This window comes from Dermochelys coriacea, chromosome 7, assembly GCF_009764565.3.
Source record: "Dermochelys coriacea isolate rDerCor1 chromosome 7, rDerCor1.pri.v4, whole genome shotgun sequence".
NCBI lineage: Eukaryota > Metazoa > Chordata > Testudines > Dermochelyidae > Dermochelys > Dermochelys coriacea.
The window spans coordinates 6,930,775-6,951,364 of record NC_050074.1 but is presented as its reverse complement, the minus strand read 5'-3'; the positions used below and the strand labels follow the sequence as shown (position 1 = coordinate 6,951,364).

General features: G+C 44.4%; 1 protein-coding gene across 1 annotated transcript in view; it reads left to right on the top strand.

Moving 5' to 3' along the window:
• Positions 1–999: 999 nt before the first annotated feature.
• MAGI1 (membrane associated guanylate kinase, WW and PDZ domain containing 1) overlaps positions 1,000–20,590 on the top strand; it is a 510,412-nt gene continuing 490,821 nt past the window's right edge. Inside the window, 1 exon segment of the mRNA XM_043518268.1 lies at positions 1,000–1,546. Coding sequence (XP_043374203.1) covers positions 1,237–1,546 — 310 coding nt within the window. The 5' untranslated portion in view covers positions 1,000–1,236.

Sequence of the window (20,590 nt, the reverse complement as noted above, 5' to 3'; positions counted from 1 at the left end):
ACCAAGCAGCTTTTTCTCTCCATCCTCCTGGCTCCGTGTTTCTTCCTCGCCCTCTGCTCCCCCATCCCAGCTCATGCCCATCCCCCACCCCCCAGAGCCGTTCCTTGACACTGCTCCCTCAGCCCCCAATCCAGCTCCTTTCATCTCCTTGCACCCCATCTTGGCTCCTTCCCCTCTATCGCAGCTCCTCACCATCCCCATCCTCCATCCCTCAGTGCAGCTCCTTGCCCCCTGCTCCCCACTGTAACGCTGGTCCTCTTCCTCCTGCACCCCCACTCCTTGCCCTCCTTTGCTCCCCCATCCCTCCCTCCAACCCTGGTCCTCTTCCCCCTGCACCTCCGCTCCCAACCCAGCTCCTTGCCCTTTGCTCCCCCATCCCTCTTACTACCCCAACCCCTACTCCCCCATTCTCCCTGCAACCCTGATTCTCTTCCCCCTGCACCCCCACTCCCAACCCAGCTCCTTGTCCTTTGCTCCCCCTTTCCCCCCCTGCAACCCTGGTCCTCTTCCCTCTGCACTCCAGATCCCAACCCAGCTCCTTGCCCTTTGCTTCCCCAATCCCCCCTTGCAACTCTGGTCCTTTCCCCTCTGCACCCCCACTCCTTGCCCTTTGCTCCCCCATCCAACCCTGGGTCCTCTTCTCCCTGCACCCCCGCTCCCAACCCAGCTCCTTGCCCCCCCCCCCAGCTCCCCCCCTCCACCCTGCAACTCTGGTCCTGTTCCCCCCCTGCACCCCCGCTCCCAACCCAGCTCCCGCCGCCCCGCAACTCAGCTCCCCCGCACCCTATCCCCCAGCCCAGCTCCTCCTTCCCTCCTCCCCCCTTACACCCCACTCCGTCCCGCCCCAGCCTGGCGGGCCGGCGCGCGCGCTCCGCGAGCCGGGGCCGGCGCCTGGGCGCTCCCGGCCCGGGAGGGGAGGGGGGGGGAGCGAGCGCAGCGCGCCTGCGCCGGCGGCTGCTCGGGCTCGCGGCTGGCACGGGACGGGCTGAAATGTAGCCCGACAAGCGGCGCCTTCCTAGCGGCTTAAAGGGGCCGCGGCCGCTTCCTGCCGAGCGGGCTCCGCGCAGCCCGGGGTGGGGGGGGGGAGCCGAGCCGAGCCGAGCCGGGGCCAGCGGGGAGGCGGAGCCGGAGGATGGCTTGAGCGGCGGGGGAAAGTTGTGCGCCAAGCCAGGCTCGCCCCGCCGGGCCACCTGCTTTGCATCCGCTGGGTTGGCGGGGCGAGGGGGGGGGCCCACCATGTCCAAAGCGATCCAGAAGAAGCCCCCCTGGAGCAGCCGGGCGCGCCAGTGCTCGGCCCGCCGGGCGGCCGGCGGCCGGCCGGGGCTGCCCCTGCTCGGGGGCGCGGAGCACGGGCAGTTCCCCTACGTGGGGACGGCGGAGGAGGGCGGCCCGCCGGTGCTGGCCGGGGGCGAAGACGGGGGGCTCAGCCCCGGGGAGCTGCTGCTGGAGGTGCAGGGGGTCCGCGTGTCCGGCTTGCCCCGCTGCGACGTGCTGGAAGTGATCCGGAGCTGCCGGGAGCCCATCGCGGTCAAAGCCGTGAGACAAGGTAAAGGGGGCGGCAAGGGAGAGCCGGGGTGCGGGGGAGGGGGGCACTTGGGGTGCAAGGCCCCCCCCCCTCCCGTCCCCGCGCGGGTGTCATTGCTCCGGCTGGGCCCCTAACTCCCCCTGGGTTTGCTGGGGGAGGCGGGGGGGGGGGTGAAGTTTTTTCCAAGCGGGACCTAACTCCTGGGCTTGCCACCTGCCGGCTGAGCGGCCCCCTCTCCGGGCGCGCAGGGGCCGGGGGGGGGGCTCCCGCGTGGGCCGGTTCTCTCCGCCTTGGCCAGCGCAGACCCCCGCCCCCCCCCCCCCGCGCTAACCCTGCCAGGCTCGCCGAGGGGCGGTGATGAAACGTTGGCCCCGGAGTTGGGCTTCCCCCCCCCCCATCCCTTTCCATGATCAGAACATGCAACAAAGGTGACCAGCCCCCCCCCCCCTTTTCCTTCTTTGGGCGACGCATCCGATGCAGCGAGCTGTAGCTCAGGAAAGCTTAGGCTCTAATAAATTTGTTCGTCTCTAAGGTGCCACAAGTCCTCCTCTCCTTCTTTTGGGCAGTGTTTGATCACAGAGATCAAATGGAAAACGCCGGGGCAGGGGCAGCTTAGTGGTGTGCTTAAAGGCATACAAATGGTTCATTTTTTATCTGTCATCAAGGGTCAGAGCATGGCCTTTGAAACACCTTGCTCCCTTGGATGCAAAGCCTGTAATTGGGCATCATTTAGGTTCCCCTGTGCATTCAGAGCCCTGTTTTCCTGGGGAAATACATCTTTTAAGTTTTACTGCCTTCAAGTCTGGCCTGCCTTAAGCACAATGAGCACAATTCCCTTAAGACCTTCTTTAAAGTGTACCGAAACCTCTAGCTACAGGCAGTTCTGGAGAGTTAGCCCTTGTGGAGTGAAATGCTTGGATCTGCCCCCTAATTCTATTAGGGAGCAAAACAAATATTTCGTTTCACTGGACCCGGAGGAATTTCCTGAAACGTTTACTCCTGCAGCAGGGATGCATCCCATAGACTTGTAGCATTTGGTTGCACTGCTGGATTATGACTAGAGTCTTGTTAAAAAGTATAGGCATGTGATTGCCAGCTGCCTTCCTTAGCTTGTCAAAGGGTTGGCATGGAGTGCCCTCAAGGAAGGGAAAAGATGTAACTGTCCTCCCCCTTGGAATAGTGATTTTAGCCTTGCTTTCACGCTTAGCAGTAGGTCATTTCTGCATCACTCGGAGCCGTGCGCAAGGGAGGTGAAGGGATTGTATGAGATGTAGCTCTCAAATGAGGCTATGGAAGACAAAAGCCAAGAGTCTTCCCATGTGAAAAGGCAGCTTCACATTTAACAGGTCAGCACAGCAGGTCTAGATATTAGGGTTGTAGGTTTCCAGTGTGGGACTTGTGGCAGCAGCTAAGATTATTTGAATACCCGGGATTTTGAAATAAACAGGATTATATTGGAACACCTGTAGGTTTGCATGGTGGCCTAGAACACCAGAGTTATCTATAAATGGAAGAAGGAAGGGAAGTTCTGTTAGGATAATTCAGTAGACTCTTTAGGGGAAAGTTTATTACTGCACAAACACATACACATCCCAAAGTGGAGGGATTTGCTGTGTTTGGCAAATGCAGCGATGTTTTGTGTAGTTGATGTGTAGGCAACCACCTATTTACTTGACCCAAAAGAGAATTAATCTTGTTTTTGTTGTTTGCCTGATGCCCTTCTTGTAAATCAGCAGAGCTCTCCTCTGAACTTCTGTCTGCTAGCCCTGTTAAAAGCTAGTTTTGTAGGTTCTATGCACTTGTTCTATGGACATTATTCAAACTTCCATTGTCGGAGGACGTTATAGGAAGGGTAGTGTTCTGTTCCATGTGGTACCTTATGTAATAATGTGTAATCTTGAGTTGTCACTGTAATAAACGTCTGCTTCCTTTTAAAAATGGCATGTCAGTTCAAAATTGCCCACATGTTACATAAAGAAGTATCCGAGTAAGATAACTTATAAAACCTAAAATCAATAGAAATGGCCCCCTTCCCTCCCCCCCCCCGTTTTTTTTTTCAACTGTAGTGGGAGCAATTGTCTTCTTTCTCCTGCTGTATTTGTAACACACAGACCTCAGCACTGAAAACCTGGAAGTGAAATTGACTATGAACTAAGTGAAACTGATTTTCATTTTCCTGGCTGAGTAAAATGCACAGAATAAATAAACATAAACAAATATAAATGGGGTTTTAAGATTTTACATAAGAACTACTTACTTTGATAATCACAATAATAATTTGAGATTTTCACAGTTGTGCAGAATTATGGGTTTTAAGCATTATTTTTTACCAAATTTTATTTATTTAAATTTTCACAGTTTCAAGAAAATATGGGGGAGTGTCAAGCAATGGGGCGGAGGGGACTGAGACAATAGTTAATGACTGTAGACACTGAGATGCAAAAAGTTAAAGCTTTATAACCATTAAAACACAAATTATCAACATCATGTCAAAATATACAAAGTAAATATCCCTACATCAAACTCCAGTAAATTCTCAAGCAGCATTTTCCTTTCTATGCCTTTCTGTAAATTTCTGTTATTGATGGAAATATAATTTCTTTGGTTTGTGTATGTATGGTGAAATGGATGTTTACAACCTTGACCGATAAAAATCTAATCCTTCCAAGCCTATTTAAAATACATGATTTCTATGTCAGTTTCCAGTAGCAGTTTCCCTTTTAATGTAATTTTAAGTGATCAGATTCAGCAAGAGTTGCATGTTACTAAGACATGCTGCAAAATAAAGTGTTAAGTGAATGAGTGTAAACACATTTTTAATTGTCTGATTCCATTTCCCCTCCCCTCTCCCCAGTGCCTGCCGAACTGATGCTGAAGTTTTGTGACAAACTTAAACTGGAAACTTACATACTTTATTGGCTTGTCTGCTTTGTATGACATTTACAAGGCTGGAAAAACAGGAAGTTTACTATAAATAAGTCAGTCATCTGCAGGCTTGAACAGAGAAAATAACTGATTTGATCTTGCAGTTAAAACAAACACACAAACAAAAAACAACTGTGACATCAAGATTTTATAGGTTAAACACACTCCATCATTAAAACCAAGCTTTATAGGATAACAATTCAAAATGCAAATGCTTTCTTTCTTTAGCTATATTTCTTTTCTGTAGTGAGTATTCAGTTTGAATGGGCACTTGGATACTATGGTGATTGGGGGGGGGAGAACATGAGAGTACAGCTAATTGGAGTAACTGTTTATAGGGGTTAATAGATGTAACTGCTCATATGGGATTTATGTGTGCTTTAATTTCCCTTGTCCCTTTAATATGGAATAAGTGAACAGCTTTACCCCATAGGTGCTCTTTTTTTTTTTTTTTTTTTTTTTTTTTTGTTAAAAGCATAAGTTTATAATCTTTTGCTTTGGGAGAAAAAGGGCCCCTGAAACTTGACTTAATACCTTTCAGTGCTGTCAGAGTTAAGCCAGTAAAGGTAAAAGTGAAGAATCAAAACAATGGAAAATATTTTAAGTCTGAGGTGTAATGTTTTTAAAACTGACCACTTTTCCTTCCTGTTGTTGTTTCAGTTTCAAACAAATTGTTGATCAGTTCTACTTGAATTAATAAATATAGTTGTATGGACCACATCATTTGATCTAAGTAAAGAGTGCAAACCTGATGCTACCTCTCCTGAAGACGAGCTTTGTGTGAGCTCGAAAGATTGTCTCTTACCAACAGAAGTTGATCCAATAAAAGATATTGCCTCACCCACCTTGTCGCTCCTTCTCCCAGGGCCAGCTCTAGGCACAAGCAAAACAAGCGGGTGCTTGGGGTGGCACGTTTCTAGGGGCAGCATTCCAGCGCCGGCCATGCCGCCTCTAGAAATGTTCCCCCGCTGCCCCAGCTCACCTCCGCCCGCTCCCCTGAGTGCTCCGCCACCGCTCGGCTTCTCTCTCCTCTGTCCCAGGCTTGCCGCACACGAAACAGCTGTTTCGCGCAGCAAGCCTGGGAGGGAGGGAGGGAGGGAAGAGAAGCCGAGCGGCAGCGCGCTTGTGGGAGGCCGTGGTGGCGGAGCGGAGGTGAGCTGGGGCGGGAAGCGGTTCCTCTACCCCCCCCCCCCCGTTACTTCCTGCACTCCCTCCCTCGCTCACCTCCGCTCCACCTTCTCCCCTGAACGCGCTGCCTCTCCCTCTCCTGAGAAGGAGGGGGGAAAAGTGGAGCAGCGGCGTGTTCAGGGGAGCAGGCGGAGCAGAGTTGAGCTAGGGTGGGCGGTTGCGGGGGGGGAGGGAAGCCGCAGGAAGCAATGTGGGGGGGGGGGATGCGGCACGCCCGGGGGAGGAGGCCGGGCTGGGGATTTGGGGAAGAGGTTGGGAAGGGGCGGAGTTAGGGCAGAGCTGGGGGTGGGGGGACACAGAAAAAGTGGGGGCAGCCAAAATTTTTTTTGCTTGGGGCAGCAAAAATCCTAGAGCCAGCTCTGCTGTCTCCCATTGGTTTTAATATCACATATTTGATAGTTTTAAGAGTAGCAGCCGTGTTAGTCTGTATTCGCAAAAAGAAAAGGAGTACTTGTGGCACCTTAGAGACTAACAAATTTATTAGAACATAAGCTTTCGTCCGATGAAGTGAGCTGTAGCTCACGAAAGCTTATGCTCAAATAAATTTGTTAGTCTCTAAGGTGCCACAAGTACTCCTTTTCTTTTTTCGTCTTTGTTTTCTCATGAAATACAGAGATGGGGGATAGTTCAAGATTAGTCAGATTTTTTTTTTAAACTCTTTGATTAGATGGCATATGACAAGTTGTACAAGTTCTCCTAGTCACTATAAATGAAAAGGTTGTTGAAGAAAACTTAAGACCTCTGTGCACTTTTTTAACAAAAAAAAAATTGTTTTTAATTTTTTTTCTTAACTACTACCGGCTGAAGTTATGGTACATGAGGGTCAGTTTACATGAGATGTTTTTGGGTTACTCTGAAGTCAGTATGGAGGGGGAGGGGAATTTTTTTTTTTTTAAAGTCAAGTATAAGGTAAACAAGGGCAGACATTCATTCCCAAATGGTAGTGACTATGGTTTATCATCTGCTGTCATGTATGTTTGTTTCTCTTAAAACCTTATCTTGACCCTGGGAGAAATTCTAAAACGTGGTGAGTTGACAGTCCGTTTCTATGGAGCACTGGCATTAATTACATCTGACCCACCATGAAGTACTGAAATCTATTCATGTGAATAAAACAGCCCCTTTAAAAGTTTTCTGCATGAGCTTATATTCTAACATCATTTCCCCGAAAGGGACCCGTGGGGAATGTGATATCTTCCAATTATTTTTCATGTAAAACATCAACAAATATATAAAAATAATTGATGCCTCTATGAATTCGTGTCCAGTAGTTTTACATAGGCTGGGAAAGCAGGGTGTCAGGTTGGCTAATAGGTAGTGTTAAAAATGTGATAAGTAGGTTACAGAACCAATGGCTGTCACTAAAAGTGATCAAATACGGACACTGATGCACAATTCTGTGAAATGTAAAAATATTTGCATCTCATATTTATTTTGGACTCCCATCTTCCTGTTTTAGGTACATGCAAATGAGTTTATAAAACTCTCTTGCCGCTATTAAGAATTTACTTCCTTGATATATCATAATCTCTCTTTTTGGTTCTAATAAAGGATTGTGTTTTTTGTTTTGTTTCAACACTTACCAAAAATGTCAAACAAAACCACGTTGACAATTCCCTGTGCGTTTCCAGTTTGACCCACATCCTTAACGTTTAGATAATAGAATCTGAAGTACGGATAACAACATAAATGTGTACTGATCAAAAATTTCATACTGGCATTTTTGAGGTCTGCATCTATTTTGGACTTCAGCGGTTATGTTCACCATTTATACTGCAATAACACCCACAATGCGCTATCTGCTATCCAAGCATCAAATCAGTGAAGATGCAGTCCCTGTCCGTGAGTTGATCAGAAATTCTGTGCATCTAAAATATTACTGCTCTTAGCACAAATGAAACGTAGACTGTTGTGTATTAAAGTATCATTGTGGTAAAAACCTGATCTTCACGACAATCAAGCTTATACACTATAAGCATTTGTTAGGATTTAGAATGTGAAAATTGACCCTGCTTGTGGCAAAATGATTAGCTATGCAGCCATGCACATACCTTTATGCCCTCCTCTAACAAGAGTGGGTTAACATCTCAGAGTTATTCATAGTCTTAATTTAACAGCCCTGCCATTATTAACATTTTAAAGAGTTAATATGAACCTTTAATGTAAAAAAAAAAAATTGGATTGTTTTTCACAGTAAATTAAATCTTTCAACCCATTATGTGATGAGACTCTAGGCTCTCTATATGGGCTGTCGTATTGCAGCACATTTAAACCACAATTATAGCATAATTACAAGCAATGTTTCAAAATTATTGCAATGATAAGATATTAACACAGTTCTAGTGGATTTTTTTAAACTGAATTTTTACTTTATGGCAAAGTGCTTCAGGTCTGAGTTGCTAATCTGCTAAATATGAAACATGAAATTCACCTGCTGTATAACTCTTTAATAACTTTAAGGACTACCTTCAGCAAATTTGATGGCCAAAACATGAGTGTCTTATTGCTAAAGGGATAAAATGAAGGGATACATGTGATTGGGTTGCTAATCTTGTCATACTTGAAGTTGCATCCGTTCTCAGACCTGGTTTGATCACATCCATACACACTTCTCCACCCAGTTCCTCAAAAAAAGTCTTTAGGGCACACGTACCAAATATGAAGCACTTCTGCTGAAGGATAACTTTTTGGCCAAATTTAAGGTACGTTTGTCAAGCCATTCCCAAGTTGTGGCACTCATAACGAAGTTTGAAAAACACTTCCTTCTTTTTTCAGTGCTAGACTGTAGATCTCGGAAATCTTGGTTTACAAAGTCCATATTTATTTTGATAGAGGCTGTGAATAGACCCCGTGCGTAGGATTAGCTTGGGAAAGGATAGGGTGGTGGTTACTTGGAGTTTTGGTAACGTTTGGGGCCTGCTTCAGTTTCCAGCAGATTTTGCAAACTATTGGTTAGACTTCAGCCCAGCAAACTTGGAAGGTCGTTCGCTGGCCAAGAACGTGCTCCGTCAGAGTCCCGACGGAATTTACCGGCTGTGAGCTGGCAGACAGAGTGCACAGGCCTGAAAACCTATGCTGGGGAGGGCAGTGTAGTTTACTGGGCTGAGCAGAACACTGGAATCAGGATCTCCTCAGGTCTTCTTCCAACTCTGTAACACTGAGGATATAGCTGCACTGCAATTAGACACCTGCGGCTGGCCCATGCCAGCTGGCTTGGGCTAAAGGAGTGCTTAATCGTAGTGTATGTGCTTGGTCTGGAGCTGCCATTAAGCAGTGTGAGTCCGAGTCAGCAGGCGTGGGTCAGCTGGGGGTGTCTAATTGCAAGTGTAGACATATCCAGTGTAGCCTTAATAATGCTGCCGTGCCCTTAGGGTACCTTTTTTCCAAGGATCACATAGTGTTTTACATGAATTAAGCTTCACAAACTCCTTGAGAGTTAGGCTTGTCTTAACTCCATTCTACAGGTGGGAAAATTTTGAGGATTAGAGTTTATCAGGTGTCCGAGGTTATACTGTGAATCAGTGGCAGAGCAAGGGCTACGGCCTCGTTTTTTCACAGCTTGATACTAGACTCCCATTCAAGTCCCTTTAAACTCTCTCTCTGACTGCTTTTCCAGCTGTGAAACAGGGTTAATATTTACCTGTGTCACAGGGAGCCAGTGACGTCTTGTGTAAATATTATGATTAGATACTATCGTCTGCCCCTGCTCTTGGCTCTGTTGCCTTTCACAGAGATAGGAGCAGCTAGAGAAAGCACTTCAAGCAGGGACCAAAGAACACTACTGGGTCCTCAAAAAGAAAAGGAGTACTTGTGGCACCTTAGAGACTAAGAAATTTATTAGAGCATAAGCTTTCGTGAGCTACAGCTCACAGACTCCTTTCTGTAGTTCTCACTTCTTGCCCTTGTACAGATTGGCTGTATGCTCCAGTCCCTCTCACCCCTCTCCTCCTGGTCTCCACCTCTCTCTCTCTCTCTCTCTCTCTCTCTCTCCCCCTTTGTTTGTCTCTTCATCTAGCTAATCCTTTTAACATAACCCTGTTTAAATGATTTAAATTACTAACTTGCCACCACTGCATTGATTTTTCTGCTTGTATGTTCCCCCTCCCCGTATGTCTGCTTGTCTCTTTGGAATGATTGTCAGCTCTTTGTGGCAGGGATTGTCTCATACTGCGTTTGTACAGTGCCTACCATGGTGGGGTTGGATTCTCGTCCCCTATGCAGTACTGTAATAGACATGACTAATGATAGACTATTTGCTTGAAGTAATGTCTCTTATTGGACGAAATTCTGTTGGGAAAAGAAGTTTTTGAGCTCTTCTTTACGGTTGGGAAAGGTGCTAAGATGGGACAGATTGTTGAGCATAAGTAGTTAGCAGGTATTATAGAAAGAAAAGGAGTACTTGTGGCACCTTAGAGACTAACAAATTTATTTGAGCATAAGCTTTCCTGAGCTACAGCTCACTTCATTGGATGCATACAGTAGAAAATACAGTGGGGAGATTTTATATACACAGACAACATGAAACAATGGGTGTTGCCATACACACTGTAATGAGAGTGATCAGATAAGGTGAGCTATTACCAGCAGGAGGGGGGGGGGGAACCTTTTGCAGTGATAATCAAGGTGGGCCATTTCCAGCAGTTGACAAGAATGTGTGAGGAACAGTGGCAGGGGATGGTGGAAATAAACGTGGGGAAATAGTTTTACTTTGTGTAATGACACATCCACTCCCAGTCTTTATTCAAGCCTAAGTTAATGGTGTCCAGTTTGCAAATTGATTCCAATTCAGCAATCTCTTGTTGGAGTCTGGTTTTTTGAAGTTTTTTTTGTTGAAGTATAGCCACTCTTAGGTCTGTGATCGAGTGACCAGAGAGATTGAAGTGTTCTCCGACTGGTTTTTGAATGTTATCATTCTTGACGTCTGATTTGTGTCCATTCATTCTTTTACGTAGAGACTGTCCAGTTTGGCCAATGTACATGGCAGAGGGGCATTGCTGGCACATGATGGCATATATCACATTGGTAGATGTGCAGGTGACTGAGCCTCTGATAGTGTGGCTGATGTGATTAGGCCCTATGATGGTATCCCCTGAATAGATATGTGGACAGAGTTGGCAACGGGCTTTGTTGCAAGGATAGGTTCCTGGGTTAGTGGTACTGTTGTGTGGTGTGTGGTTGCTGGTGAGTATTTGCTTCAGATTGGGGGGCTGTCTGTAAGCAAGGACTGGTCTGTCTCCCAAGATCTGTGAGAGTGATGGCTCGTCCTTCAGGATAGGTTGTAGATCCTTGATGATGCGTTGGACAGGTTTTAGTTGGGGGCTGAAGGTGATGAAGGTGAACTATTCCTACCTACATGCATCCAGCTTTAATCCAGACCACACCACACGATCCAGAGTCTACAGCCAAGCTCTGCTATACAATTGGATTTGCTCCAACCCCTCAGACAGAGGCAAACACCTACAAGATCTCTATCATGCATTCCTACAACTACAATACCCACCTGCTGAAGTGAAGAAACAGATTGACAGAGCCAGAAGAGTACCCAGAAGTCACCTACTACAGGACAGGCCCAACAAAGAAAACAACAGAACGCCACTAGCCATCACCTTCAGCCCCCAACTAAAACCTGTCCAACGCATCATCAAGGATCTACAACCTATCCTGAAGGACGAGCCATCACTCTCACAGATCTTGGGAGACAGACCAGTCCTTGCTTACAGACAGCCCCCCAATCTGAAGCAAATACTCACCAGCAACCACACACCACACAACAGAACCACTAACCCAGGAACCTATCCTTGCAACAAAGCCCGTTGCCAACTCTGTCCACATATCTATTCAGGGGATACCATCATAGGGCCTAATCACATCAGCCACACTATCAGAGGCTCAGTCACCTGCGCATCTACCAATGTGATATATGCCATCATGTGCCAGCAATGCCCCTCTGCCATGTACATTGGCCAAACTGGACAGTCTCTACGTAAAAGAATGAATGGACACAAATCAGACGTCAAGAATGATAACATTCAAAAACCAGTCGGAGAACACTTCAATCTCTCTGGTCACTCGATCACAGATCTTAGAGTGGCTATACTTCAACAAAAAAGCTTCAAAAACAGACTCCAACGAGAGACTGCTGAATTGGAATTAATTTGCAAACTGGATACAATGAATTTAGGCTTGAATAGAGACTGGGAATGGATGAGTCATTACACAAAGTAAAACTATTTCCCCATGGTATTTCTCCCTCCCACCCCACCCCCCACTGTTCCTCTGATATTCTTGTTAACTGCTGGAATTAGCCTACCTGCTTGTCACCATGAAAGGTTTTCCTCCTTTCCCCCCCTGCTGCTGGTGATGGCTTATCTTAAGTGATCACTCTCCTTACAGTGTGTATGATAAACCCATTGTTTCATGTTCTCTGTGTGTGTGTGTGTGTGTGTGTGTGTGTGTGTGTGTGTGTGTGTGTGTGTGTGTGTGTGTATCAATCTCCCCTCTGTTTTTTCCACCAAATGCATCCGATGAAGTGAGCTGTAGCTCACGAAAGCTTATGCTCAAATAAATTTGTTAGTCTCTAAGGTGCTACAAGTACTCCTTTTCTTTTCACCTATCTACATCACTCAGGGCTGTGACAAATGTCATGTCCTGTGCCATGTAGTTAGGTTGACCTAACTTCCACTGTAGAGGTGGCTATTCTTCCATTGACTTAGCTACCTCCTCTTGGAGAGGTGTATTAATTACATCAATGGAAAACCCTACCTATATGTGAGGATGTGAGGAGTTTCTGCGGCTGTTGCAGCATGGAAATACTGCTCAGCTCTTCACCCTTGGCGACTAGTCCCTAGTATGTGAAGGAAATCCTGTGCCAGCTCTTTCAGGTGTTGTGTGCTGGGTTAGGCTGTCCCGTCCCAAGAATGGAGAAACTGGATCAGCTGTTAGTGGCTTTTTTTTTTTTTTTTTTCTTTTTGGGAAGGTCATTAGATGCTTCTCTAAGCTTCGGGAGTTTCTCGCTATCCAAACATGGCATTTTAGCAGCACTTGGTGTCTGGAGTTCCCCTGCAGGGCTCCACTGATCTAGTGGAGGAAGCAGTGCTGTTTCTAAATACGCCTGGTCTAAATACCAACACACAGATTTTGTCTTTACTTCATTAACCCATGGCCACAAATGAGCGAAGACAATCCAAGCTCTGCAGTGGCGCCTATTTGATTGGCAGCCTCCTACCAGGAGGGGAAGAAACAACCTTCCTTGAGAATGGTGGAAGGTTGGGGGGGATGGGCATGAGTTCTCCACTTCTAAATGACCTTGGTAGTTGTCTGCTACTGAGCTGGTATGGTTTTCTATTGATGGGCAGGCTAGGGTGGGTAACATCCTTCACAGACTTCTGGGAGTTGCATGGCTCGGGGCAGGGCTGGGATATTTTCAGCCAGATCCATCCTTCAGTCTCTAAAGGTCAGACACGCCATCTATCCTCTATGCATTGACACTTTAAATGGCTTCCTGAATTTTTCAGCCACTGGAAGCTGGAATATCGGCAACATTCTCTGTGTTAGTTCCTGACTCTGCCTTTGTCAGCTTCTACTCTGAAACTACTTCTTTCTTCTGTTTTGTGTTTAGTAATAATGTAAATATTCTTAACCACCAGTCTTTGAAAGTTGCTTTTAGGTTTTTTTTGTTTTGTTTTCTTTTGTTTTTAAAAGAAACCAAATCAGTTTTTCCTGCAGATCCTGGCTTTTTTGGTTACATTTTCAGACTTGTTGTTTGACTCAAAACAGTTCCTAGTTTGAGGTCACTTGCGTCACAATTTTTAAAAAGCTCCGTAGTTAAAATTTTTGTTAGTGATGGAGGCTAGTCCATTAAACCAAGTAATACAGCTCACTGTAAGATGAGAAGATCAATGTAAATGTATGGTCTTCATACACTTTGACACACACATTCATGCCAGCCCTTTTATTTGAAACCTGGCTTTAGTCAGAACAAACAGCAGAACAAAGGCACATACAGTTGCAATGTATAGCAAGAAATTATCAGTTTTCCATGGTTTTCTAGCACTTGACAAAAGCATACAGTGCTTTGGATTATTCTCCCACAATTTTGGAATCTTCAGCTTAGCATTTTAGTATTACTTTTGAAGTTTCTTTATTTCCTTAATGCAAGTGACTCTCTCTTTTTAAAATCAGCTCTGGATATTTAACTTAGACATTTATGAAAAGAAAATATTATTTAAAATAAATCCCTTTCTTCCCCTCCCAAAATCCCCTACCTCCCCAACAAATAGTGACTTGTACTTTAAATGACATTGCTTTTCAACTTCTGCTTCTACATTAGTATAGTTGCTTGCATTAAACGGTCACAGGTGCAAATTTACGAGTATTAAAATATCCAACATCTAAACCTTTGTGTGTAAGTATACCCCCAATCAAGTGAGAGACAGATGAGTGCCCAGATTTCAGAACGCCCTCTCCACTGAGATCCTTCTTGAGATGATTGTGAGTAGCAGGGATTGAGGGGAGAAGAGTGAGCGTATGTGTAACTTTCAGTGATGGGGTTAAGGAACTTGGGATGGCTTTGGGGGATGGTGAAGGACATTGCAGCAGGTCATAACTGGAGAGGAGCAATTAACTGGGAGCGTAGTGGTAGGAAAGGGATGGCTAGTGGAAGGACATATGGCTGGGTGGCAGGTAATATAGTAAGTTTCCTAGAAGCATTGGAGTGGAGGAGAGGGATATATCTTCCAGACTCTTGAAATCCCTGACTCACTTACCTAGCTTTCCTGCTGCTACTTTTTGTCTGATATGGAGATGGAATCAGAAGTTGCTGGAGGTTCTCATTTCTGGCTCTACGGGAAACAAGGACACAATTCTAATGAATAATGACTAGGACAGTCCCTCTGAACCCTAACAATCCAGGCGAACTGGGCTTATTGCTCAATGCAGGCATGCTAAATGAGTGTGTATGTATTTCTATAGATAAACTGTAAATCTGATTATTTCGCTAAAATATCATGCTTTATACTGTGTGTAAAATGAAACTGTTGCCATATATGCTGTTACAGAATGAGCTCTCCTACTTATCCACACGCGCTGTTAGGATTTGGCAAGAAGAGTTATTGTACGGTAGAGCAGGATTGGGGCTGTGACTGCTGAAGTGCTATTTTGCAGCAGGGCACACTTTACAGCAGAATGGGCCAAATGTAACTAAAAAGGATGGCTTTGCAGAAGCAGAGATGCATATGAAGACAGCCCACATGTGACATCGAGAAGGGAATGTCCACAGCTCTCCTTTTCTGCATACTGTATGTGCAGCCAGGGGGATTTTCAGCACTATGCCGCTGTAAAATAGCACGTCAGTAGCTGTGTTAGATAAATAGATGGCTTGTCCATATTTGGAGCTGTTGTCAGCCTCAGCAGAAACTCCTCTTGGTAATGTGGTGTTGAGAATTCCTATTTGCTGGGTTGGGAGAATGCTACTTGTGTGACAGCTCTGTTACAAGTTTATCAGTATGCTATATAATCCAAGACGTGTGAGTTCCTCATTTTTGTTTTCCTCCACCCTTTTCCTTTCCCAAAGAACTTTTTGGAGATCTGGGGATATCGGTCAAATATATATGCTTCTCTTTTCTAGACTAGAGATTTTATTTTCCTCTTCAGCTTGAACACTGAAGAGACTAATATGAAATACCTTGTTAATTTGCACTGATTCTTTGCAGGAGGACAGCAGTGTAATTCTTAAAGTACAAGAGATTAAAAGCTACGTGTTTGGTTTGCGAATGCCTAATTGTTTTACTTTTAAAATTGAATTAGTTCTTTTTATTTTTCCATGTCAAGTTGACTCTTACCCATGCTAAAAAAAAAAAAACTTGCGAGGACTACAAATTAGATTTTTGTGCAGAGACGTCAAACTTGTATAATAGCGCATACAAATCTATTGATTAGCAATTCCCCCCCCCCCACCTTCTCCCCAACACCTCCCAAGTGCTATATTATTAACGGAACTCTCTAAAAGCCTGAACTTTTTTTCTTCTCCTGTGGATAATGATCATTTACTTGCCTAATTTAGGGATTATTGGAGCGGATATAAAATATGAGCTTTGTGAACCTCTTGTGACACTGTAGAATCTTTCCATAATAGATATAGAGCTTGGAAGGCTAAATCCTAGTAACTTTCTCCCTTTGTTTGGTTTCTGTAAGTATGTGTGTGAGAGGCACAGAACTGCTCTGAGCAGGGTTACAAGATGTGGTTTTAAGACTCCCGGTGCTCATGGTAGCCTTGCCTATGCTAGGGCTCCCTTAGTAGTGCTGCAAAGGTCTTGGTAGTGCAGGTAGTCCTATAGTATGGACTAAAGTATGGACCGTACGTAGAATCCAGGAGTAGAAGTGCTTATTCCAAATGTTCAGAAATCATGAGTCTAACCCTTCCCCCTCCCCCCCCCCCCAACCTTCCCCATGAGATTATAAAAATAATAATAAATTGAGTTCTTTTTATTCAGTGTTTGAGCCTTTAGGATTCAGGTTTTCAAACTTTTTTTTTTCTGCAGCAATGAGTGCTAGAAACTTTTGGAAGGAAGGGTGAGATGTTGATATGACTCCAAGAGTTGGGGGTTCTGAGAGAGACTAAATATCACGAGGTTCACAATCAATGGCAGAAGTTGGCCACCCTGAAGTTGAAGCATTATTTAAAAAATGCAAGGAAATCAAAAACACTTACGAACAAGCAAGAGTTTATACCGGTGGTTCTCAACCCGCAGCCCAATCAGCACACAGCTGTGGCCTGTGAGACATCCTTGGGGCCAGACAGGTTGTGTGTGTGTGTGTGTGTGTGTGTGTGTATACATTGTGTGGATGCGGCCGTGGCCCACAATGGAAAATAGGTTGAGACCACTGGTTTACACCCATATTACTTCGTATTGAGACTTGGGTGGTCCCTGGTCCTTTAAAGATATTTCAATACTGTACTTGAATGTGGGATTCTCTTGGCAAAACAGCTTTAATAACACTTGGCCTGTGAGTAATCTAAAGGAACACATGACTTGTGAAAGGCTGCACACACGTTAGACTTCCATCGCTTTAAATGGACCTGACATTGTAAGCAGAGTTACGTGGCATGGTGCTGCTTGGTGATTAAAACGAGTTTCAGATTCTTTCTTTTTCTCACTGGTGCTATCAGGCAACTGCTAGTGAGACCTTTTTTATGATTCTTGTGAGTCATTACTGGTAAGAGAGCACACTTATAAACACCATCTTTTGACAGGTAACTAACTTCACTATGCACACAAGTCTCTGGAATTTTAGAGGCCATAAAGTTAAAGGTAGTTATGTAATGGCAAACTTAGATGAAAGTTAAATTGTAACAGCTGTGTGTGGTGGGTGTGTTGTGTTTTTATGGTTGTGGTGTGGGAATGAAGAGGGGGTGAAATCATACTGGATGTTCTACGACTGGCAGGGGTTAAATTTGTCTTACAGTAGCAGCGAGACCCCCTTGTGTGCACGCACACACAGTAAGAATCAATCCTTGACCTGAGAGCTCACTACGGTAGAACCTCAGTTACAAACCCCTCGAGAATGGAGATTGTTCGTAGCTCTGAAATGTTTGTACATCTGAACAAAACATTGTGTGTGTTCTTTCAAAAGTTTACAACTGGACAGTAAAGTTTCAAAGCTGTACGAAGCCAATGTTCAGAAGAAAAATGCTGCTTTCCCTTTATATTTTTTTAGTAGTTTAACAGTGCTGTACTGTATTTACTTTGTGTGTGTCTCTGCTACTGCCTGATTGCAAATGAGGTGTGTGGTTGACTGGTGAGTTCATAACTCTTGTGCTCGTAATTCTGAGGTTCTGTGGGATGTAAATAGACAACGAAGACAATGGCTGAAAGAAGGGAGGTGATGTTATCCCTGTCTTTTAGATGGGGGGGGGGGAAATGAGGCAAAGAGGTTAAGTGACTTGACCAAGAAGCCTGTGGCCGAGCTAGGAATCCACATGTCCTGACTCCCAGTCCGGTGCCTTAACCATGGGACATGTTGTCCAGTGTACTTGAATATGCTTAAAATACATAAAGCGGTGACCTAAGTGGACTCTGCTCCTCCCCATCCTCACGCTCCCCTATTCAGTTAGATGTTTCCCACTTGATCTTTGTCATTTTAAACATAACATTTTTCACTGCATGTTTGTACTATTTACTGGGAAAATGTTCCAGTTCTAGGATCTTATTTGTAGAAGAGTCTTTCAAGGATGCTGCAATTTTTTATTTTATTATTTTTATTTAATTTTTAATTATTTGTTCTCTGGAATTTAGTAGATCTTGTCGTATGCGCTGATTGGTACATCTATAAATTTGATTAATGGATAGATGTAAAGATATCTTAAGTTCTAAACTCTGTCCTTTATGTACCTAGTTCTGATCCTAGCTATATTACGTGGACATCTTGGTCATGTCATAAATTAGTAAACAGAGAATACATGAAGTCTGATCCTGCAAAGATGTTAAGAATGAGGATAGTCCTATTGAACTCAATGGGGTTACTTGTGTTTAAAATTAAGCATGTGCTAATATATTTATAGAGTCTCTTTGGGTGGAAGAGGTGCTTTAAGCACTGTGCAGGAATGGATCATTTTTATGAGAGCGTTGCTGTTTGCAGAATAATTGAGCAAGATTTCACAACTGCTAAGACCTTGTTTACGTGGAAAAAGTGGCACTGGTTTGACTTAAAGTAAATCGGTTTTAAAGAGATTTAACTGGTGCAGAACCCTGCATAGAGACATGTAGATTGGCTTAAGCTAAAGTGAAATGAGCCACTCTTATGTCTGCTGAACAAAAAGTGGATATAGATCACAGCAAAGTAACGGAGAGAAATACAGATATCCAGGGTTAGTCTAAGGACTGCGGAACAGGTGCTATTACATCAGGAAATATGACACACCATAACCATTGTTTGCTCCATAACAATTCAATAACTATGACAATAGTGACTCTTGTACATTAGTCCCTTTTTGTTCCCAGAGGAAGCCGTCGAAACATAACAAAATGTTGGCTACTTGACTAGCTTGTCACTGTGAGCGATTCTTCGTTCTCCTTCTGTATCTCTGTGCTTGATGTTTTTTTTCTCTCATTTGTTATAACCTCATCTGTATTGGTGGCGGCCATCATAGTGTCTTTCCTCGGGCTGGGAATATAGTATTTATTTTTCCAGCGTTAACTGCAGTGGTGTATCAACTGTATGGTTAGAATCTTGTTCTTGGAAGATGCTTAGTTCCATTTTATAAAGCAATCTTTCAGCTATCTGCAGATTCTTCCCTCTGCCCCACACACCCCACTCTCCCCCCCGCCCCCCTTTATGGAAAGTTCCTGTGGAATGTAATAGGAATTGAAAACTTTTCCATAAGGTTTTTGAACAGACCTACTGAACTTAATAGGAAATTCTGTTCCTGCAGTAGAATTCTATGGGCTATTTCCAAAACCCTGCAGAGTACTGCCACCTGACAACGGCTAGGTAGGCGGAGAACTGAGGCTTCTGTTTTGGTGTGCAAAAATACACTTGTTTTATTGTAAATTTTATGCTGCCCTTTTCTGTTTTAGGCACCTGCTATGACTTGTCATAAGCCTACATTGTAGGCTCTCTTGTGTAGAGACTGCACAAGACCCATGGGTCCCTGGTCCTGGGTTGGGTTCTCTAGGTATTAAAATAATAAATAAAGAAGTGCGATGGAACCATCACGCATTAATCTGGTGGATCCCTGCTTTGGAGTTTCTAAGATGCATGTTTTGAACGCGTTAGAAAACCAATGTATCTGATAAATCCTTAGGGTGAAATTCTGGCCCCATTGCAGCTGATGTGAGTTTTGCCATTGATTTCATTAGGGCCAGGATTTTACCATAACATCTAACCTGTGTGTGCAACATGGTAGTCTGTTCTTGGGGCCCTGTTGTCGGCTTTTATTTGTTCAGTTTTTGAATCTCGCCTTTCTAGATCTTGAGTAAACATCTCACTTGTCAGAATAACATTTCCTTTCTTCAACTTCTCAAGTAGATAGTCAATCCAAAGCCCCTAAACCCTGACTTGCTCACCAGTCCTGCTGCCTGTGACAGTTGTAACCCATTGTGATGGGATCACAGAACAACCTTATTTAACAGGGAGAGATGAGACTGACCTTTCCTCTCCCGCCCCCCAGTTTATTAAGAACTCATGAAATAAAATATTATAGCTGCCCATGTAGTTGATCTTACTGCGTCAAGGGAACCAGTTGCAATACAGCAATCTTCTTAGAACATAGTTTAGCCTGCAGTGAAGCTGGGAATGAACCACGTTTTAACAGTACCTGAAAGCATGCGGCAGACTTAATGACCCCCTTCCCCAAGGATGTAGAATAGCTTATGTGAAACTCACGGCCATATTTTTCTGAGGTAGAATGCGGCTTTTTGCATTTAGCTGAGATTTAGGATCCGCTTAAGTTCATTAAACCCCTAAACCTCAGGGGAGCTTTGAAAATGCCAAGTCTGGGAGCATATCTGTACTCTTACTTATCTGGAGTTAAAAACCTCTTTTTAAATGCTAATTTATATACTCTACAAACAGTCTGTATTGCCAAGCCCAAGCATTCAGAAATCATGAGACTGATTTAAAAGCCAGGAGATTTTAAATAAATAAATGTGTTCTTTTTAATTGCCTTTTGGTTTTTAAGCCTTTAAAGTACCCTTAAATTGTTTTCAAACTTTTGTCCACTACCAAGAGGGTAAGAAACTTTTTAAATTTTAAATGAAGGATGAGATTCATATAATTTACCTCCTGGATTTGGGGATTTAAGGAAGATGCCAGATGTCATGAGGCTTATAATAAAGTTGCAATAGTTGACAGTAATGGCCTTGCAAGCCTTATGCATGCAGAGCACATATAACCCTTATCAGCGGAGAACTTACCACAGGGTCAATAAGTGCACATGAAGGAATATCTGAAGAT